We start from the raw sequence: 18,867 nt of genomic DNA, 5'->3' as shown, positions 1-18,867 counted from the left end.
TGTGCCGGCACATTTTACAGTGACACGTCCTGGCTTCCTACATTCAGACCTCAAAATGCCAACTCCACAACCAGCAGGGACCCTGCCGCCTAAGGCGAGATTCTCAACTCGCCTCATGGTATGCGCGCTCCTGAATGTAACTGGGGGAAACTGGATCGAAAAGCTTCACAAACACAAAGCCTTATGGATTCTTATGTTGAATACCAGGACCACTAAAGGAATGCATTTTCACGATGATTTCATCACTATATATTGATACTGTAAATGAATGTTATACTACTATTGTATTTCTTTTCCTCTATCCTAATTTGTATCCATATGTAAGGGGATATGATGTTTTCTCCAAGAATACCGTGATTGGCTGGTGTGTATTTTAAATGTCTGTGTAAAATGTCTTTTATTCTTATATTCTGATATAGAGGGTGTTCCCTAGAAACGTGTCCGCTGTCTGCTCAGCCATTGACTTTTAATATGCAAGAATAAAGATCTGCTTTTATGAAGATTGATGCTTTCGTTTTCAAGTATCCGTTACATAGCTCCGTAGCCAGCGGACGCAATCCTCTGAACCTTTCCTGATTTCGGCACCTGGTCTCATCTACCTGTGAAAATAGGAGATGGTGAATGATGGTGTTTTCTGAAGGATTATATTAGTTCTATTCTTGTACATAGGAGGCAGTATTATAGTAGTTATATTCCTGTACATAGGGGGTAGTATTATAGTAGTTATATTCCTGTACATAGGGGGTAGTATTATAGTAGTTATATTCCTGTACATAGGGGGCAGTATTATAGTAGTTATATTCCTGTACATAAGGGGCAGTATTATAGTAGTTATAGTCTTGTACATAGGAGGCAGTATTATAGTAGTTATATTCCTGTACATAGGAGGCAATATTATAGTAGTTATATTCTTGTACATAGGAGGCAGTATTATAGTAGTTATATTCCTGTACATAGGGGGCAGTATTATAGTAGTTATATTCTTGTACATAGGGGGCAGTATTATAGTAGTTATATTCTTGTACATAGGAGGCAGTATTATAGTAGTTATATTCCTGTACATAGGAGGCAGTATTATAGTAGTTATATTCTTGTACATAGGGGGCAGTATTATAGTAGTTATATTCCTGTACATAGGGGGCAGTATTATAGTAGTTATAGTCTTGTACATAGGAGGCAGTATTATAGTAGTTATATTCCTGTACATAGGAGGCAATATTATAGTAGTTATATTCTTGTACATAGGAGGCAGTATTATAGTAGTTATATTCCTGTACATAGGGGGCAGTATCATAGTCATTATAATTTTGTGCATAAGAGCAGTATTATAGTATTATATTCTTGTACATAAGATGCAGCATTATAATTTATTATTTTATTTATGGGCAGTACTACAGTAGTTTCTAAAGTAATTTGGTGTAGTCCATAGCCACCAGCGTTGTGCCCTATGGGCTACACAATTTTTCTATAGTTCCTATTTCCTCTTTTGGACGGGATCAAGAATTTCTCTCCATGGAGCACAGCATACTAAGGAGCGACCTACCACTGCCATTTTTCTCATGTCTGTTTGCAATTATAGTAGTTACATTGCTGTTTATCAGCAAAGGTAGTGTAGTAGTTTTTTTTACATATATATATATATGTGGCAGTATTAATTTCTCTGTAAAAAAAAGCTTTATTCCTTCACAGGGGAGACAGTATGAGTCTCTTTCTCTGTGCTGTACATTTTGATTAAGACAGCTTGTGTGGAGTTTGGTAACTTCACTCACATAACGTGGGCACGCCTACATGTTTTGACCCCGCCCACAGAATGGGGCCACTTTTAGAGTTTTTTCCAGAGCCACTATAAATTCCCAGTCAGCCCTTGTATCCCACTGTATAAGTATACCGCCACATACATCTATGCCATACGTTGTAAGGAAACATTGAACTCCTCTCAACGAGTCTTTACAAAAAGCGCAATGTGAACCCAGCCTAGGAAGTGTGTAATTTGACAATTGACCAGCAGAGGTGCAAAATGTCCTGGAACTCCTGGCATAAAAAGGTAAAATGAAAAGTGAATTGCAATTTTACATTCATTACAGGCGTCAGTCGGAGAAAAAGGTGGTGAAACTGTAGGAGACTTGGTTAAAACCATAAAGGGCCTGCTCGTAAGTGCTTTATTCTTATTCTGATCACATTACTGCAATTTCTGTGCACTGCGTACACTGAACCACTCTTCCTACTTCCCTTTGTATGGAATAAAAACTGCAGTCTCACATAGGGGGACCCAGGGTCCATTTCTTTACTCTAATGGGATGTGTAAGAGTGGATTGATCTTTTACTAATGACAGCTGCAAAGTCATGGCTACAGTTCTGTAAAGAAGCAGCCTACAATATTGCAGCTCAAAACACAATAGCAAGAAACTTATAGATCACAATTACTAATAATCAGAAGTATGATCAGTTTTTCCACGCTACCTCTTTCTACTATTATTAAAATAACTTTTATTGATCAATACAAACTTTTCTAATGATGCAGGAAATTGCTCAATTTGCAAATATATTCCTTCATTTAGGGTGGTCTAGGTGGTATTTTGGATTCGTTGTGCGACCTGGTAAGACGACATCCCTTTCTCCTATGTATATTTTTTCATTAACATTGAAAAAAATTACAGATAAATACTGGTAAATGTATGGATGAAATATGCCTAGAATAGTAATCAGCTTCAGATGGATGAGCACCCAACACCCATCACCCCATCTCAGCAGCAAAGAGGAAGATGACAGGAAGCAGACAGCGCTGTTCTCCTTGTAGTGGGCAAACAGAGTCGCTGTAGCTTAGCTTCTATTAAAGGTGTTTTCCCACAAAAGAAAATCCTCACATCTCAATCCTCTAGTCAGGCCTAGCACCCAGCTGACCCGGGCAAGTGCCAGGGCCCCAGGGTGCTGGATGGGCCGACTCAGGCTCCAGGATCAATTGTACCAGTGTCGCTTTAAGACACTGGTAAAAAAAATTACCTTGTGTATTTTTCTACCTCTGTGCTGCGCTCATCGGGAGTACAACATAGAGGCAGAATCCCAAACTCACCTTTCCTCGTTCCCCTGAAGCGGCTCTCCGCACTGTATGCGATGGCTCTGAAGCCGGCACACATGATGATGTCATCACATCACGTGTGTCGGCTTCAGAGCCGGCACGTAGGGCAGGCACATGCCAAAGAAAGAAGGCGGCTGCAAGCGCTGCTTCAGGGGAACGAGGAACGTTGAGGGTTTTTTCTTTCCCGGAGAGGGGGGCAGTGTAACTAAAGGGGGAGAGGGGCAGTGTAGCTACAGGGGGAGGGCACTGTAGCTACAGGGGGAGGGGGGCAGTGTGGCTACAGGGGGAGGGGGGCAGTGTGGCTACAGGGGGAGGGGGGCAGTGTGGCTACAGGGGGAGGGGGGCAGTGTGTCTACAGGGGGAGGAGGCAGCAGTGTGTCTACAGTGGGAGGGGGGCAGCAGTGTGTCTACAGGGGGGGCAGTGTGTCTACAGGGGAGGGGGGTAGAATGGCTACATGGGGAGCCATGTGGTCACAGGGGGAGGTGGGGAGTGTGGCTACAGGGAGAGGCAGACAGTGTGTCTACAGGGGGAGGAGGGGCAGTGTGGCTACAGGGGGAGGGGGCAATGTGTCTACAGCGGGAGGGGGGCAGTGTGTCTACAGGGGGAGGGGGCAGCAGTGTGTCTACAGGGGGAGGGGGGCAGTAGTGTGTCTACAGAGAAGGGGGGCAGAATGGCTACATGGGGAGCCATGTGGTCACAGGGGGAGGTGGGGAGTGTGGCTACAGGGAGAGGCAGGCAGTGTGTCTACAGGGGGAGGAGGGGCAGTGTGGCTACAGGGGGAGGAGGGGCAGTGTAACTATGCAGGGTTATGGGGGCAGTGTGTCTACAGGGGGAGGGGGGCAGTAGTGTGTCTACAGAGGAGGGGGGCAGAATGGCTACATGGGGAGCCATGTGGTCACAGGGGGAGGTGGGGAGTGTGGCTACAGGGAGAGGCAGGCAGTGTGGCTACAGGGGGAGGAGGGGCAGTGTGGCTACAGGGGGAGGGGAGCAGTGTAACTATGCAGGGTTATGGGGGCAGTGTGTCTACAGGGGGAGGGGGGCAGTATGGCTATGTAGGGCGGAGGGCAGTATGGCTACTGGAGGGCGACCCACAAAGGGGCCCACTAAGTCTCTGTCGCCCAGGGGCCTACTAAAACCTGGAGCCGGCATGCCCCTTATGATGTTAACACAATAACAATCATTTTAAACCATTACAATTTTACTTAGTTTTATTGCTGTTTTAGCTCCTATCACTCCCTAGGCTGGTCCAGGGATTCCAGGGTGTGGGCGGGGACTCTCTAAGCAGACACCTCATGATCCCTTTAGTGCTGTGTGGGGACAATGTGGTTACATTATCAGGGAACAGGTGTATATATACTTTCATCTGGCTTCTGACACTGTACTAACACACTGACACATAGAAAGATAGATGAGACAGATCAGAGATGAGATACATGAGATGCCTATTATACAGAGGCATGACAGACAGAGGCTAACAGACTTTTACACTGTCAGCACTGCTACATCTCTCACAGACATGTGCCTGCCTCCCCCTACCCCAGGATAACTTATCTGCCTGGAGTTTGTAGTTTGCAGCTTCTCTGTCCTCACCATGTGGTGCTGGCAGGAAGTGAGTCAGTGAGTGTCTTTGAGCTCCGTGCTGTGCTGTAGGGGGCGTGGCTACAGGCTCAGAGAAGAGAAAGACAGAAACTCTGCTCCGGGCATCACACAGGAATCCAAGATGGCGTCCCCGATCCTAATTCAGAAGTTACAGGGTCGGGTCTAGGGGCAACTGAAATTGTTTACACCAGGACTGATAGGGACAGGTTGGAATTGTATCTGTGAAATGCTGTATTTTTGTTAATAACAGTGAATTAGAGAATGTGTTATTTTGTTATCCTGAGTACATATAAGAAACATGTCTTCGTGAGAATACCCCTTTAAGCGGAAAGGGAGCTGATCTGCAATAACCTGAAACAGCATGAGATGTGCAGCATAGTTTCATATTTTTAAAACAGCAATCATAACAGTCATATTATAAAATCTTCCATGTTGTCCATTTGCTTCTATACAATTTGTATATTCACTTTAGTATCTAAAGGCAACTACAGAAATTCCAGATCTTTCTTCTGTTCCTTGTTAATAATATCTATTTATTTTAACAGTTGGAAAATGCTAGTACCTCTAAGTGTGTGGAAACCTATGTGGATGTAAGTGTTTACTCTATAACTTACTACATAGATAAAATGCATGAATAGACATGGACCACAATTACATACCCATTTTCCTAGAAAATGTGTTGCAGGAAATTAGTTTCATTTAGTTTAGGCATCAAACATATATTTTTTTTTTTTGCAACCTTTAGATAAAAGGAATTTCTTTAATTTGTGCTACAGGGTGTTTGCTAGGAGTTTCCATTATGATCTTCTGTTATAGTTAGGACTTTCTATTAAACCTCAGTTCCCATTGACTAAGGGGACACAAGGGTCCCTTTCATCAAGCTTCTGTTATATATAATGGAAAAATAATGCTGCAGCCCACATTATTCTTTATAATAATGGAAGCATCATGGAAGGGACCTGATGAGAACTGATGGGAATGGAAGGACTTCTCTATACTTTCAGCATTCATCTAACTTTTTCTCTATCATTGCTGAAGAGCATATTGAATTCCCCTAGCAGGGGTGTGCTGTTCAATAACTGCATTCTTAACTCCTTAATGACCAGACTGTTGGGTTTTCAGGGGAGAACCCTGGGACTTGTGGTCCTTCCTCCAATGCTTCGGGGTGGTGCTAGCAGTGTTCTCCGTCCTCCTGCGCAACTTCACCTCTAATCTGCTATCAGCAGTCTCTGGTGTGCGCTCCGGACAGCGGCTGCTAAGACCTCGCGCTGTTTAGGGGTTGTGTTCTGGACTCCAGGGAGTTGTGGTACCTCTGCATGGTGTCTGCGAGTGTGCTTTGTTGTTCTGCACCATGAGGGGTTAGTTTCCAGAAGTTATCCAGCTCCTATCAGGTTCTGGAGATGGGGTTCTGGCTGCATAAATTGCAGCTTCACTAGTCACCTGTACCAGTGTTTGAATTCCCTTCATTGCTTGCTCTCTGCTTGGAGTTTGACCTGCTCTTGTTCTGTATTGTTGTGATCTCGGCTAGTTTTTGATGTTTACCCTTTTGCTTACTGATTTTGCTAAACACAAAGCATGTATTATTATGGCCCAAAATCAAGGACGTTTTTGCCTCTGGTTCACTCAATATTCAAAATTTATCAGCATGGTTGTGAACTAAAACTTATATTTTTATTAGATATACCTTAAAATATACAAAGGTCACAGGTTGTGAATTCTAAAAACAACAACAACCCGTACTATAGACGCCGACCTAGGCGACTATACTGATCACCACAACCCCCAACGGTTGTGGATCAAACAATGGGGATACCACGTACCTGCAAATCACTGTGCCATGCACCATACCATCCAAAAAATACCTTGCAAAGAGGAAATAAAAGATGGTTCTTACCACAACTGGTATTGGTCTGTAGTTGTGTCCAGTGGTCAGCTGTGCTGTTTCCAAAGTACGTGTATTGACGGGAGCATTAAGATGGTAAAGGACATACCTGTATATGTTAGATCCAAAAACGTCACGAACTGTAACAAGGCTACAACTGTCCCTGTCCCCAGGTGTGATTAGCTCCCGCCCTGACAAGGGCAGTCCCAATAACTTGCCCTAGTTTAGAAAAAAAAAAAAAAAAAAAAAAAAACACCCTGCATTCCCCTTCCCTGACGCGTTTCTTCCTGCTGTAGGTTCTTCAGAGGGATTGCGGTGGAATCAATAAAACATGGGGTCTCCAATGTAGAGGAGCATCCCTTGGGGTGTAGTAAATAGTCTGATAAACCCAAGTGTAGGGTCATCTACTGGGTCCCTGGTGTGGAGCCCCAGGCGTTGATCCCTATCTGATGGTGTAGGGATAACTTTCCCCATCAACTGACGGATAATATATACTCTCCTTAGTACATCCCCCTGTGGATCACTCACCAATCGGGGATCCTATCACACACATGTCCGTCTGTGGTGCCAGCTGCGTTCTGTAATTACCACACGAGCTGCCCTCACATGCCGGCGGAACTTCCGGTCACATGATACCGTCACGTGATCACCAGTCACGTGATCCGGTCACATGACCGCTCGGGGTGTATCTAATGTGGTTGTCATGAGTGCATGACGCTGTCATCTGTGAGAGCATCAGCTCTCTACTGATGATCCTTACACAGTTTAAAATGGCTAGTAAAACTTAGCGACCAGATCGGCTGAGCAACAAGTGTCTGAATAAGTGAATTTTTTTTTTTTTTTTTTTTTTCTTCTCCCTTCTTTATTTAAAAAAACAAATAAACAAAAAAAAAAAAATGAGATTTATTCCTTTGTTTACTAATACAATTTACTAATACAAATTAGTCATAAGGTATTTTTACTAGGATTATTGGGCTGGTGCTTAATCTCGGCGCTGTTGAGGGGGCCCAGTCCTTACCCGGAGGTGGGGAGATGTAATGTTGTATCTGTAGTTGGATCTTGTGGGGAACAATTTTTAGAGGAAACATGTAAATTGTAGTTGTTCATTTAGTCCCCTTGGTGTCACTGTCCCCAGTCTGTAGATCCACTTGGCCTCTACTTGCAGAATCCTCTTGTTCCAGTCCCCTCCTCTCTCAGGGTATGGTATTATGTCAATACCCACAAACTGTATTTGTTTAGGGTCCCCCCCATGAATCTGATGCATATGTCTGGCTATTGGTGTGTCTCTGTCATGCCTTATGTCCCCTAGATGGTCACCAACTCTTCTCCTAAACTCCCTATAGGTTTTTCCAACGTACTCAAGTCCGCAGTTACACGTTGCCTTGTAAATCACACCCTTCGATCGGCAGTTGATGAAGCCACGTATATCAAAGGTTCTACCAATTACATTACTGTAAAAAGTTTTGGTGGTTTTGATGTAGGGGCAAGCGACACAGTTTTTCCCACACTTAAAACAACCTTTAGGACAACGATTAAGCCATGACCCCTCTGGTTTCGCAGGAGAGAAATGGCTATGGACAATCCTGTCTTTTATGGATCGTCCTCTCCTGAAGGTGATTAACGGTCTGGGGCCAACCATTCCCTTAATGTCCTCATCTAGCATTAGTATTGGCCAGTGTTGTTCAAGTATGGCTCTCGCCTCGTTTGCTCCATTGTCAAAGGTGGTAACTAGTCGGGACAATGTTGCAGACCCCTCATTGTTTTTGGTGGTGCTCACAAATAGTTCTGTTTGATTAAACCGTGAGGAGTGTTGGTAAGCGGAGCGGAGTACCCTGTCCGGGTATCCCCTTTCCCTGAACCGTTTCCTAAGGTCACCCGCTTGCTTACTGTATTCCCTGTTGTCACTACAGTTTCTCCGCATGCGGAGATATTGGCCTTTGGGTATCCCTTTGCGAAGTGGGAGAGGATGATGGCTATCCCACCGCAGGAGGGAATTTGTCGCAGTTGGTTTGCGATAGATGGTTGTTGCAAGCGTGTTTTCCTTAGTTCTTGTTAAAAGTACGTCTAAGAACGGGAGTCTGTCAGGATTTGTCTCATAGGTGAACCGCAGCCCTATTGAGTTCCTGTTAAGGCTTTCTGCAAAATTTTTGAAGCTTTCCTTATCCCCTTTCCATAGTATAAATATATCGTCGATAAAGCGGAGAAATATCTCCGCTCCATCAATCCCTGGATATGGGGTGTCACCAAATAAAACCGTGTTCTCCCACCAGCCCAGGAGCAAATTGGCATACGTGGGGGCACTTGGGCTCCCCATTGCCGTGCCCCTGAGCTGGTGGTAGATCTTGCCGTTAAACAGAAAAAAGTTATGTTTAAGTGAAAATTCAAGCAAGCGTAAAATAAACCGGTTGTGTTTAGTGAACTGGGTGCCTCGACTTGAAAGAAAAAATGCCACTGCCTCTAATCCTTTGTCGTGTGGGATAGACGAATAGAGAGCCTCTACGTCTATACTGGCTAAGAGGTAGTTGCTCCCTATATTGATGCCTCCTACGTGTTTAAGTAGGTCAGTCGTGTCCCTTATTTAGGTAGGGAGTGCCAGTACAAATGGTCTGAGGACTTTGTCTACGTAAATGCCGATGTTTTGGCATAACGATCCCACCCCCGACACTATGGGGCGGCCTTTCAGTGGATCAAGGCCCTTATGCACCTTCGGTAGGGCATAGAAGGTGCTGCATGTTGGAGTCCGGGGAAACATGAATTCAAATTCAGCATCAGTAATGAGTTCGTCTCTTTTTGCCTCTAACAGAATCTGTTTCAGTTCCGTTGAGAAGCGTTCCGTGGGGTCCCTATCTAGTGGATTGTAGCACTGTTTATCCTCCAATAGGTTCAAACACATCTCTTTATATCGGGGGGCATCGAGTAAGACGATGTTACCCCCTTTGTCTGAGGGTTTAATGATTAAATTCTTGTCCCTCTCAAGTCCCTGTAGGGCTTGCATTTCTCCCTCGGACATATTGTATCTCTTACTGATGTGTTTGTTCGCCAACTTTTCGAGATCCCTTGTAACCACCTCAACAAATACATCCATACAAGAGACCTCCCCTTTGGGTGGCATTTTTGTGCTCCCCAATCTTAAGTCGGTGAAGGGTCCTTTACCCTCAAGGTTAGAAGTGTCCCCCAGTTGGTAGAGCAATCTTACATCTTCTAACATGTTTGTAGGTATCCCGAGTTCCCGGCTTTCCCTCTCATCCATCCTTTTGAAGTGCTTACGCCAGTGTATACGTCTGGCAAATAGATGGAGGTCCTTTACCCATTCGAATATATTAAAGTCAGACGTAGGTACGAACGATAAACCTTTATCTAATACTCTTTGTTCTTCAGGGGATAATATCTTACTGGATATATTTATGGTCTGGGAGGGTATGTTTTTTGTACTGTGTTCCGACTCCGCAGGGGGTAATTGTTCTCTAAAAAAGGTTGCGACGTGACCTGTGTTGATCACTTATTCAGACACTTGTTGCTCAGCCGATCTGGTCGCTAAGTTTTACGAGCCATTTTAAACTGTGTAAGGATCATCAGTAGAGAGCTGATGCTCTCACAGATGACAGCGTCATGCACTCATGACAACCACATTAGATACACCCCGAGCGGTCATGTGACCGGATCACGTGACTGGTGATCACGTGACGGTATCATGTGACCGGAAGTTCCGCCGGCATGTGAGGGCAGCTCGTGTGGTAATTACAGAACGCAGCTGGCACCACAGACGGACATGTGTGTGATAGGATCCCCGATTGGTGAGTGATCCACAGGGGGATGTACTAAGGAGAGTATATATTATCCGTCAGTTGATGGGGAAAGTTATCCCTACACCATCAGATAGGGATCAACGCCTGGGGCTCCACACCAGGGACCCAGTAGATGACCCTACACTTGGGTTTATCAGACTATTTACTACACCCCAAGGGATGCTCCTCTACATTGGAGACCCCATGTTTTATTGATTCCACCGCAATCCCTCTGAAGAACCTACAGCAGGAAGAAACGCGTCAGGGAAGGGGAATGCAGGGTGTTTTTTTTTTTTTTTTTTTTTTTTTTCTAAACTAGGGCAAGTTATTGGGACTGCCCTTGTCAGGGCGGGAGCTAATCACACCTGGGGACAGGGACAGTTGTAGCCTTGTTACAGTTCGTGACGTTTTTGGATCTAACATATACAGGTATGTCCTTTACCATCTTAATGCTCCCGTCAATACACGTACTTTGGAAACAGCACAGCTGACCACTGGACACAACTACAGACCAATACCAGTTGTGGTAAGAACCATCTTTTATTTCCTCTTTGCAAGGTATTTTTTGGATGGTATGGTGCATGGCACAGTGATTTGCAGGTACGTGGTATCCCCATTGTTTGATCCACAACCGTTGGGGGTTGTGGTGATCAGTATAGTCGCCTAGGTCGGCGTCTATAGTACGGATTGTTGTTGTTGTTTTTAGAATTCACAACCTGTGACCTTTGTATATTTTAAGGTATATCTAATAAAAATATAAGTTTTAGTTCACAACCATGCTGATAAATACTGATTTTGCTCTTGACATACCCTCTCGTTGTGACTCCGGCTGGTTTTAATACACCTTTTGGACACTCTGAATACCTGGTTATGCCCTTTGGTTTGAGTAATGCTCCAACGTTTTTTCAAGGGTTTATGAACTCCATCTTTCATGATTACATTAGTGTGTTTATGGTGGTGTATCTTGACGATATTTAGATTTTTCTCTCCTGACTTGGTTTCATGCCAGCAGAATCTTCGCCAGGTACTTACCCGGTTACACAAAAAACACCTCTTCGCTAAGCTAGAAAAGTGTGGGTTTTTTTGTGTCCGGAAGGTTTCCTTCTTAGGTTATGTTGTTACTCCCTCTGATGTACAGATGGATCCGAGTAAGGTTCAGCCGCTCACTGACTGGGTTCGGCACTACCAATCTTAAGGCCTTACAAGTTTTTTGGGTTTCGCTAATTATTATCCGAACTTTATTAAGAACTTTTTCGTGATTGCCAAACCCCTCATGGATCTAACCCGGAAGGGTGCTGATCCCAGTAATTGGTCTCCTACCGTTTGCTCCGCGTTTGAAACACTAAAGCGGCTTTCTCGTCGGCTCCAGTTTGATTCAAACTTACCTCTCTCAACCCTTTGTTTTGGAGGTAGACGCCTCTGAGGTTGGAGTAGGTGCAGTGTTGTCTCAGGGGTCCTCCACTCTCACCAGACTCAGACCCTGTGCATATTTCTCTAGAAAGTTTTCTTCTTGTGAGAGGAATCACAAGAATCGGTAATCGAGAGTCTTTTGACACTTTTTGGAGGGAGCTCTTCATCCAATAACTGTGCTCACGGATCATAAGAACTTAGTATATTTGGATACGGCTAATCGCTTGAACTCACGCCAGACTAGGTGGGCCTTGTTTTTCTCAACCTTTAATTTTGTGGTCACCTACCGACCTGGGTCAAAAAATGTGAAGGCTGATGCCTTCTCCTATAGCTTTGGGACACCTGAGCTTCCAGAGGCTACGGCCAGTAATATTTTGTCACCAGTTGTTGTGCTGGCAGCTGTCTCCTCCCACCTCTCCTCTCAAATTTTAGCAGGACAAAGATCTGCACCTAAAGACCTTTCGGAAGACAAATTATTCTTTCCTCTTTCCTGTCATTTGAGAGTGTTGGAGGAGACGCACTGCTCGGTATAGGCCGGTCATCCGGGAATGCGGGGTACCTTGGATCTCTTAAAGAGAAGTTATTGGTTGCCTCACATGACTAATGATGTGCGTGCATTCGTCCAAGCCTGTTAGGTCTGTGCGTGGAGAAAAACTCCCAGGAGACGTCCTGAGGGGCCTCTTCTTCCGCTCCCAGTTCCTACCAGACCATGGTCAAAAGTCTCTATGGATTTTGTCACTGATCTGCCAGCATCTCAAGGGTACGCGGTGTTTTGGGTGGTGGTGGATCATTTCTCTAAGATGGGACACTTTACTATATTAAAAAACTTGCCTTATGCTGAAGAGTTGGCTGAACTGTTTATACAAAATATTGTACGTCTCCATGGTATACCAGATGATATTTTGTCAGATTGGGGCGTAAAATTTGTCTCCAAGTTTTGGCGACGATTTTGTTTTTAGACTGGAAGTGAATTTGCCGTTCTTGTTGGTGTTTCACCCGGAGACTAATGGTCAGTCCGAGAGAATGAATCAGGAGACGATTCAATATCTGGGACTCTTTGTCTCAGACAGTCAGGACCAGTGGGTGAAATTTCTTCAGTTGGCAGAATTTGCTATTAATAACCACTGTAATTCTTCACATGCTCTGGTCACAAGTTCAGCAGAATATTCGGAGGGCACAAAATTCTATGGTCCAACAGACTCAAAGAAGGTGCACTTACTCCGATACGTTTGTGGTAGGGGATAAATTGTGGTTATCCACAAAAAAACTTAAATTGAAGGTCCCCTCTTTGAAGTTTGCGCCCAGGTTTGTAGGTCCTTTTGTTATTTCTCAAATTGTTAACCCGGTCTCCTTCAAGGTCACTCTTCCAGCAGGGTGGCGGGGAGCTGTGCCGAGCATTGGGAGCGCCGAAAGGTGAGTATGTAAGTTGTTTTTTTTTTTATAGACTTGTGTATAAGCCGAGGTCTGCTTTTTAGCACATTTTTTGTGCTGAAAAACTCGGCATACGGTATGCTTATAAGCCTGGAAGGTTACTGGACTTTTCCCAGGGCCGCTCAATGCTGCAGATTTACAGGATGTTACACTGTCTCTTCCTGCCTCTGTGCTCCCACTCGGCACTTCTCCTCTCTCTGCCTGGTGTAATCGCACTGCAAAACAGGAATTTACGGCACACAATGGGAATGGGAATTGTAACAGCCTATGAATCTGCAGCACTTAAAGGGCTCTTTGTGCTCATCAGCATAATAAAAGTGCTCTGGTTTATCGTAAAGGATTTTAATGGTAGATTTTTTTTTAAGCACTACAATGACATAGTGTGGAGTCTGCACTTATTGGTAAAGCTTTTTGTAGGCTTCGTTCCTAACTTTACAACTTACACTGATAAAGTCTTTCATTTTAGAGCAAGGCTGAAGATGTAGTTGATAACTTGAAAAGACTCATCTCTGCGGTAAGAATAAGTAGATCATTGAATTGTTTGCTAATAAAATTGTACTGAAACTGTATTTACTGATACCATCAGGGCCACTTCTAGGAAGTTTGGGGCCCTTGAATGGCCCTTGAACAGTCAGCTTGTGATGTGACCACAAGTTTTCACACATAGGGCAACTCATCTCCTTGGCATGGACTGCATTCACACACAGCATTTGAATTGTGTTTTGAAAAGCAATGCAGTGGCTGTGGGGAGATGTTTGGTCCAATTCCATATGCATTTACACCTAATCTCTTGCAATTGGGAACAAGAACCACATTTTTTGCATATAAACAGGACACATCATGTAGTAAGATAAAAAGGTAGCACCAAGCACCAATCCACACTCTGACTATAATGTAGTCCCCACCAGTGGCGTAACTAGGAGTGGCTGGGCCCCATGACGAACTTCTGCATGGGGCCTCCCTTCCCCTTAGGGAAAATTCACACGAACGTGTGCCCGCCATACTGTAGCACAGCGGGCACACGACGGCGCACAGGACAGGAGGAGGGGGTGAGTGATGCTCGTCCCACTACATACAGATACATGGCGCACAGCGCTGTATTACGGGAAAAGATAGGACATGTCCTATCTTTTCCCCGGGTACAGAATGGTGCCGCACCGTACCCCGCCGTGCGCCCATTGCTGGCCAATGGGGAACGTATATACGGTGGCCGTATATACGTTCCCTAATGGCCGTGTGAATGTAAAAAAAATATACATACATATTTGTACACGTTTATACATTTACACACATTTCTATACTTTTACACGCATACATGTATACACTTATACCCCCACATTTTTGTAGACACGCACATACAGCATGTACACACATACAGTATATACAGACATGCTGCATACACATAAAACAAATACACATATGTACAGTATAAACAGCATAAACACACACAGAACATACACTCACAGCACAAGGCACATACACTCACAGCACAAGGCACATACACTCACAGCACATGGCACATACACTCACAGCACATGGCACATACACTAACAGCGCACATACACTCACAGGGCACACACACTCACAGGGCACACACACACACCATATACCCAATACAGCACATACACTCACAGGGCACATGCACACGCCATATACACAATACAGCACATGCACTCTCATGGCACATACACTCACAGGACACATACACTCACAGGGCACACACACCATATACACAATACAGCACATGCACTCACAGGGCACATACACTCACAGGGCACATACACATACACACGATATACACAATACAGCACATACACTCACAGGGCACATACACTCACACAGAACATACACAGCTCATACACCATATACACTCACAGCACATATACACACACAGTACATACATACAGGGACTTACAGTTGGCTGTCGCATTCGGCGGAGGAGCGGTGAACCAGAAGACCAGAGGAGCAGCGGAGGACCGGCGGAGCAGAGAATCGGCGGAACGGAAGTGCGGAGGACCAGCGGAGCAGAGGACCGTAGGATTGGTGGAGCGGAGGACCGGCAGAGCAGAGCATCCGCGGAGGGGCGGGCTGGCGGGTGCTCCGGAGTCCGTGCTGTTCGGCAGACGAGCCATCCAGGAGGCTGTCGGCTGTGTTGTCCGTGAGGGGGAGGGGGTCAGGAGAGCGCGGAGAGCTGGGGGAAAAGTAGCCAGCTGTGGGGGCGAGCCTGAGGGAGAAAGTGTCAGCTGCCGATGTAGCCAATGCATGACGGGGGGCCCGGGCCACGACAGCCAGAGGCATTATTGACAGCCCCGGCCCGGGCCCCCCCTTCTGATGGGCCCGGTCTCAACTGCACCCCCTGCGACCGCGATAGGTACGCCACTGGTCCCCACTCCTGATCACAAACATTTCATTGTAAACACCTATGTGATTGGGGCAAGCTCTTCCCTGCAGCCTTATGAATTGCATTTCAAAAACACATTTCAAACCTGTACATGCACACAGTTTCGGATCTCTGAGTTCTGTTTATATTTTTAAAATCTTTATATTTTAACTAGATTTTACTTAGACCTGTGCTCTGGAATTACATCATGATACAATAAGGAGACGTTTACATGTTCAGTTTACATTGTGTATATATGGTGTTTGCGTATGATAACGCAATGTAAATGCTATGTGTAAAGGCTGCAATACAAGTTATTCACTAATACGGCACACAGTTGCTTCCATACATTCATAGTATATAAGGTTTCAGGTTTCAAAAAAATGCAGGTCCATCAAATCCAACCTATAAGAATTCCCTTGTAGTGGAGGCAGAAGTTTTCCCTATGGATCCAAACCTCTTCCATTTAATGAAGGATGCATGGACTTTAAAGAAGCGGACATGCAGGGAGGAGGAGGCTCAGGAAGCAGACATTTACTGCTTTCCATCCTGTGATCCCTGCAGACATGAAGTCTAGGAGACCCTTCTCCTTTTTGTCCAACTGCCGCAGGAGAGGGAGTGTGGGCACAGGAGGTTTCTGCATTCTGAGCTCTGATGTGACCCAGCTGGGAGCAGAGCTTCCCCTCCCTCACTGACCCGACTTCTAGGGAAGTAGTGATGGGTCGTTCACGAACTAGCCGGCACAAAGAGCTGGCTCATGTTTGTGAACGACCTGAGCCGGAAACACCTCATCCCTAAACGGCTGACCACGCCCCCTTTAACCCAATAATATTGGGTTAAAAGTGGAGCGGTGCGAAGCGCCTGACTGGCCTGCAGCTTCCTAGTATATATTTAATAGGGAGCCGTTCAGGAGCCAGAAGAGCCGGCTCTTCTTACTGAGCAGAGCCTAATGATCCAGCTCACTCATCTCTAATACCAACCCATTATACGATTACAGTTTCCATTTGATGAGTATTGTCAGTTCATTCTAGGAGCTCAGATTTACCATTTTCCAGATTTCCCCTGTAATTTTGATTTTTGTAAGTGATTAATCCAGTAAAATTTTGGATCCTACAAGGCTCAATGCTTTCTTAACGGTAGATATGAGTAGAGTAAACCTATAACAAAATATACAAACATATAGTATAATTGGTATTTTAAAGTCCCACATTGCCTTCATGCCTACACTATATTTATGCATCTTTATACTGCATAGAAACCTTTTATTCTGTATTCTATGTTGTATTACTACTAGAGATGAGCGAGCACTAAAATGCTCGGGTGCTCGTTACTCGAGCCGAACATTTCCTGATGCTCGAGTGCTCGTTTCAAATAACGAGCCCCATTGAAATCAATGGGAGACCCGAGCATTTTTCAGTAAAATTACAAACTGAACGAGCACAGTGAAAGAACACTGCAGAACAGATTGCAGATGTTCGCGAACATCTGCGTTCTGTTCCGGAGACACGCGTGCAGAACGGTGTTCTCCGCAATAGTATTTGAAGAACAATATGTGTGAAGAACAACTTGCAGATGTTTGGAAATATCTGCAAGTTGTTCTTCACACATATTGTTCTTCAAATACTATTGCGGAGAACACCGTTCTGCACGCGTGTCTCCGGAACAGATCGCAGATGTTCCCGAACATCTGCAATCTATTCAGCACTGTGTTCTTTCACCGTGTTCTTCAATTAAATGATTAAATTAAATGTTTTAATTGTATTTTTTTACTGTTCTTCACTCCTTTTTTTTTCAATTAAATGCTCGTTATCGAGCAGGGCAAATACTCGTCCGAGCAACGAGCCGGTCCGAGTATGCTAATACTCGACCGAGCATCAAGCTCGGACGAGTATACTGGCTCATCACTAATTACTACTAATAAACTTGTCTAATGTCCTCAATCATGTATATGTATATCAATCAGAGGAAATGGTCTAGAACCATTAAGGACTCTTATTTATTAGCATCTTCATATAAAAGAGAACCTTCAGCTTGTAAAACATGGATAAACCTGCATAAACAAATCACAGAATTTACAGACACTTTATAACTAAAAGTGTTCCTAATGTTTTGTTTCTAAACAGTCAAAGACACTGGATGCTGAACTCCTAGTGGAAAGTATGGTAAGAAGCTGATTCTGTGGTTAATATATTATTGGTCTCTACCCAGTATGTCCTTCTACCACCCTAATTTAATCTTTTGCTGAACATTATATATATGTTTCCATGAAAATAACATCTATCTTGAAAATATGTCCTAAAAACAACTCCTGTCAGGGCTCTTGCACATCGGCGCTGATGTTCAGCTTAAATTGTGCATCTGTTGCGTTTTGTCTCCGTTGTGTCTCCACTTTTCTTCGGTTTCGTCTCCGTGATGCAACAGTTTTGTCTCTGTGTCCACATAAAAAAACTGAAGGTGTAACATTGCTCTGAAAACATCACACCTGGTTTTTCAGCCTCATCACTGAAAAAAAAATTGATGTTTCATTTGTTTTCTTGTGGATCCATAGACTTCTATTGCCTTCCGTGAAAAAAATAGGACAAATTTCATAATTCTTTTCCACGGACAGCGGATCAGTGAAAATATAAGCCAATGTAAAAATACCCATGGAAATCAATGGCTTTGTGAGGGAATCACAGAAATCACTGAACCACGGATTTGAAAAACAACGCCATTGTGAAAAAACTCTTACAGAGGGCTAACTTCAGACAGTGATGTCTACTGAACCTTGGTGCTTAGAAACACAGTTCTGACATCATTTTAAAGAGGGGAATTTCCCCTCAAATTTCGCACAGGGGTTTTTAGGTGCCACAAAAATGGAGATATTCACTTTTAAATTTACTATCAGGATGGTGATTTTCATATACAGCTCCCACTCGCACTGTGTTTCTAGGCGCCACAGTGGAGATTACAGCTGATTAAAATGTGACACTTCTAGCCTGTTCCAAGAAAGATCATTAATCCAACAAAAATAAAATTGTTAGGTCTATGTAAAGTTTAAAACAGGTGCATATCTAAGGTGCACACAACAACCTATGCGTTTCATCATTTCTTACTCAAGGTAAAAAATAAATATGGATTTTTGGCGATGGAAAAATTAGGACAGAATTTTGAAAATAAGCCCTAACCCTAATATAATGGGGACATTGGGGACATTGATCATAGGCGTTTGATGGTGCCCCTGTCCCCTCGCAAGCACCAAATTTATCAGGTGGCTCCTTGCGGGTGTAACCCCTATGATTGCTGCCGGTAAAGCTGTCGGCA

The 18,867-nt window shown here is 44.3% G+C and overlaps 1 protein-coding gene across 2 annotated transcripts in view; it reads left to right on the top strand.

Moving 5' to 3' along the window:
* Nucleotides 1-18,867, top strand: part of LOC140103576 (uncharacterized) — an 80,589-nt gene that overhangs the window by 36,572 nt on the left and 25,150 nt on the right. For both annotated transcript variants that reach the window (XR_011850133.1, XM_072126715.1), the window contains exons 6-10: nucleotides 2,085-2,150; nucleotides 2,559-2,597; nucleotides 5,222-5,266; nucleotides 13,651-13,698; nucleotides 17,688-17,726. Coding sequence is in view for 1 of the 2 variants with exons in the window: in XM_072126715.1 (XP_071982816.1) it covers nucleotides 2,085-2,150; nucleotides 2,559-2,597; nucleotides 5,222-5,266; nucleotides 13,651-13,698; nucleotides 17,688-17,726 (237 nt within the window). In the remaining variant the exon portion in view is untranslated. The remainder of the gene's footprint in view (nucleotides 1-2,084; nucleotides 2,151-2,558; nucleotides 2,598-5,221; nucleotides 5,267-13,650; nucleotides 13,699-17,687; nucleotides 17,727-18,867) is intronic.

The sequence above is a fragment of the Engystomops pustulosus genome, chromosome 10 (assembly GCF_040894005.1).
Source record: "Engystomops pustulosus chromosome 10, aEngPut4.maternal, whole genome shotgun sequence".
In the NCBI taxonomy this organism is placed as follows: domain Eukaryota; kingdom Metazoa; phylum Chordata; class Amphibia; order Anura; family Leptodactylidae; genus Engystomops; species Engystomops pustulosus.
The sequence above is the reverse complement of the archived record's forward strand: the minus strand, read 5'-3'. Positions and strand labels throughout refer to the sequence as shown.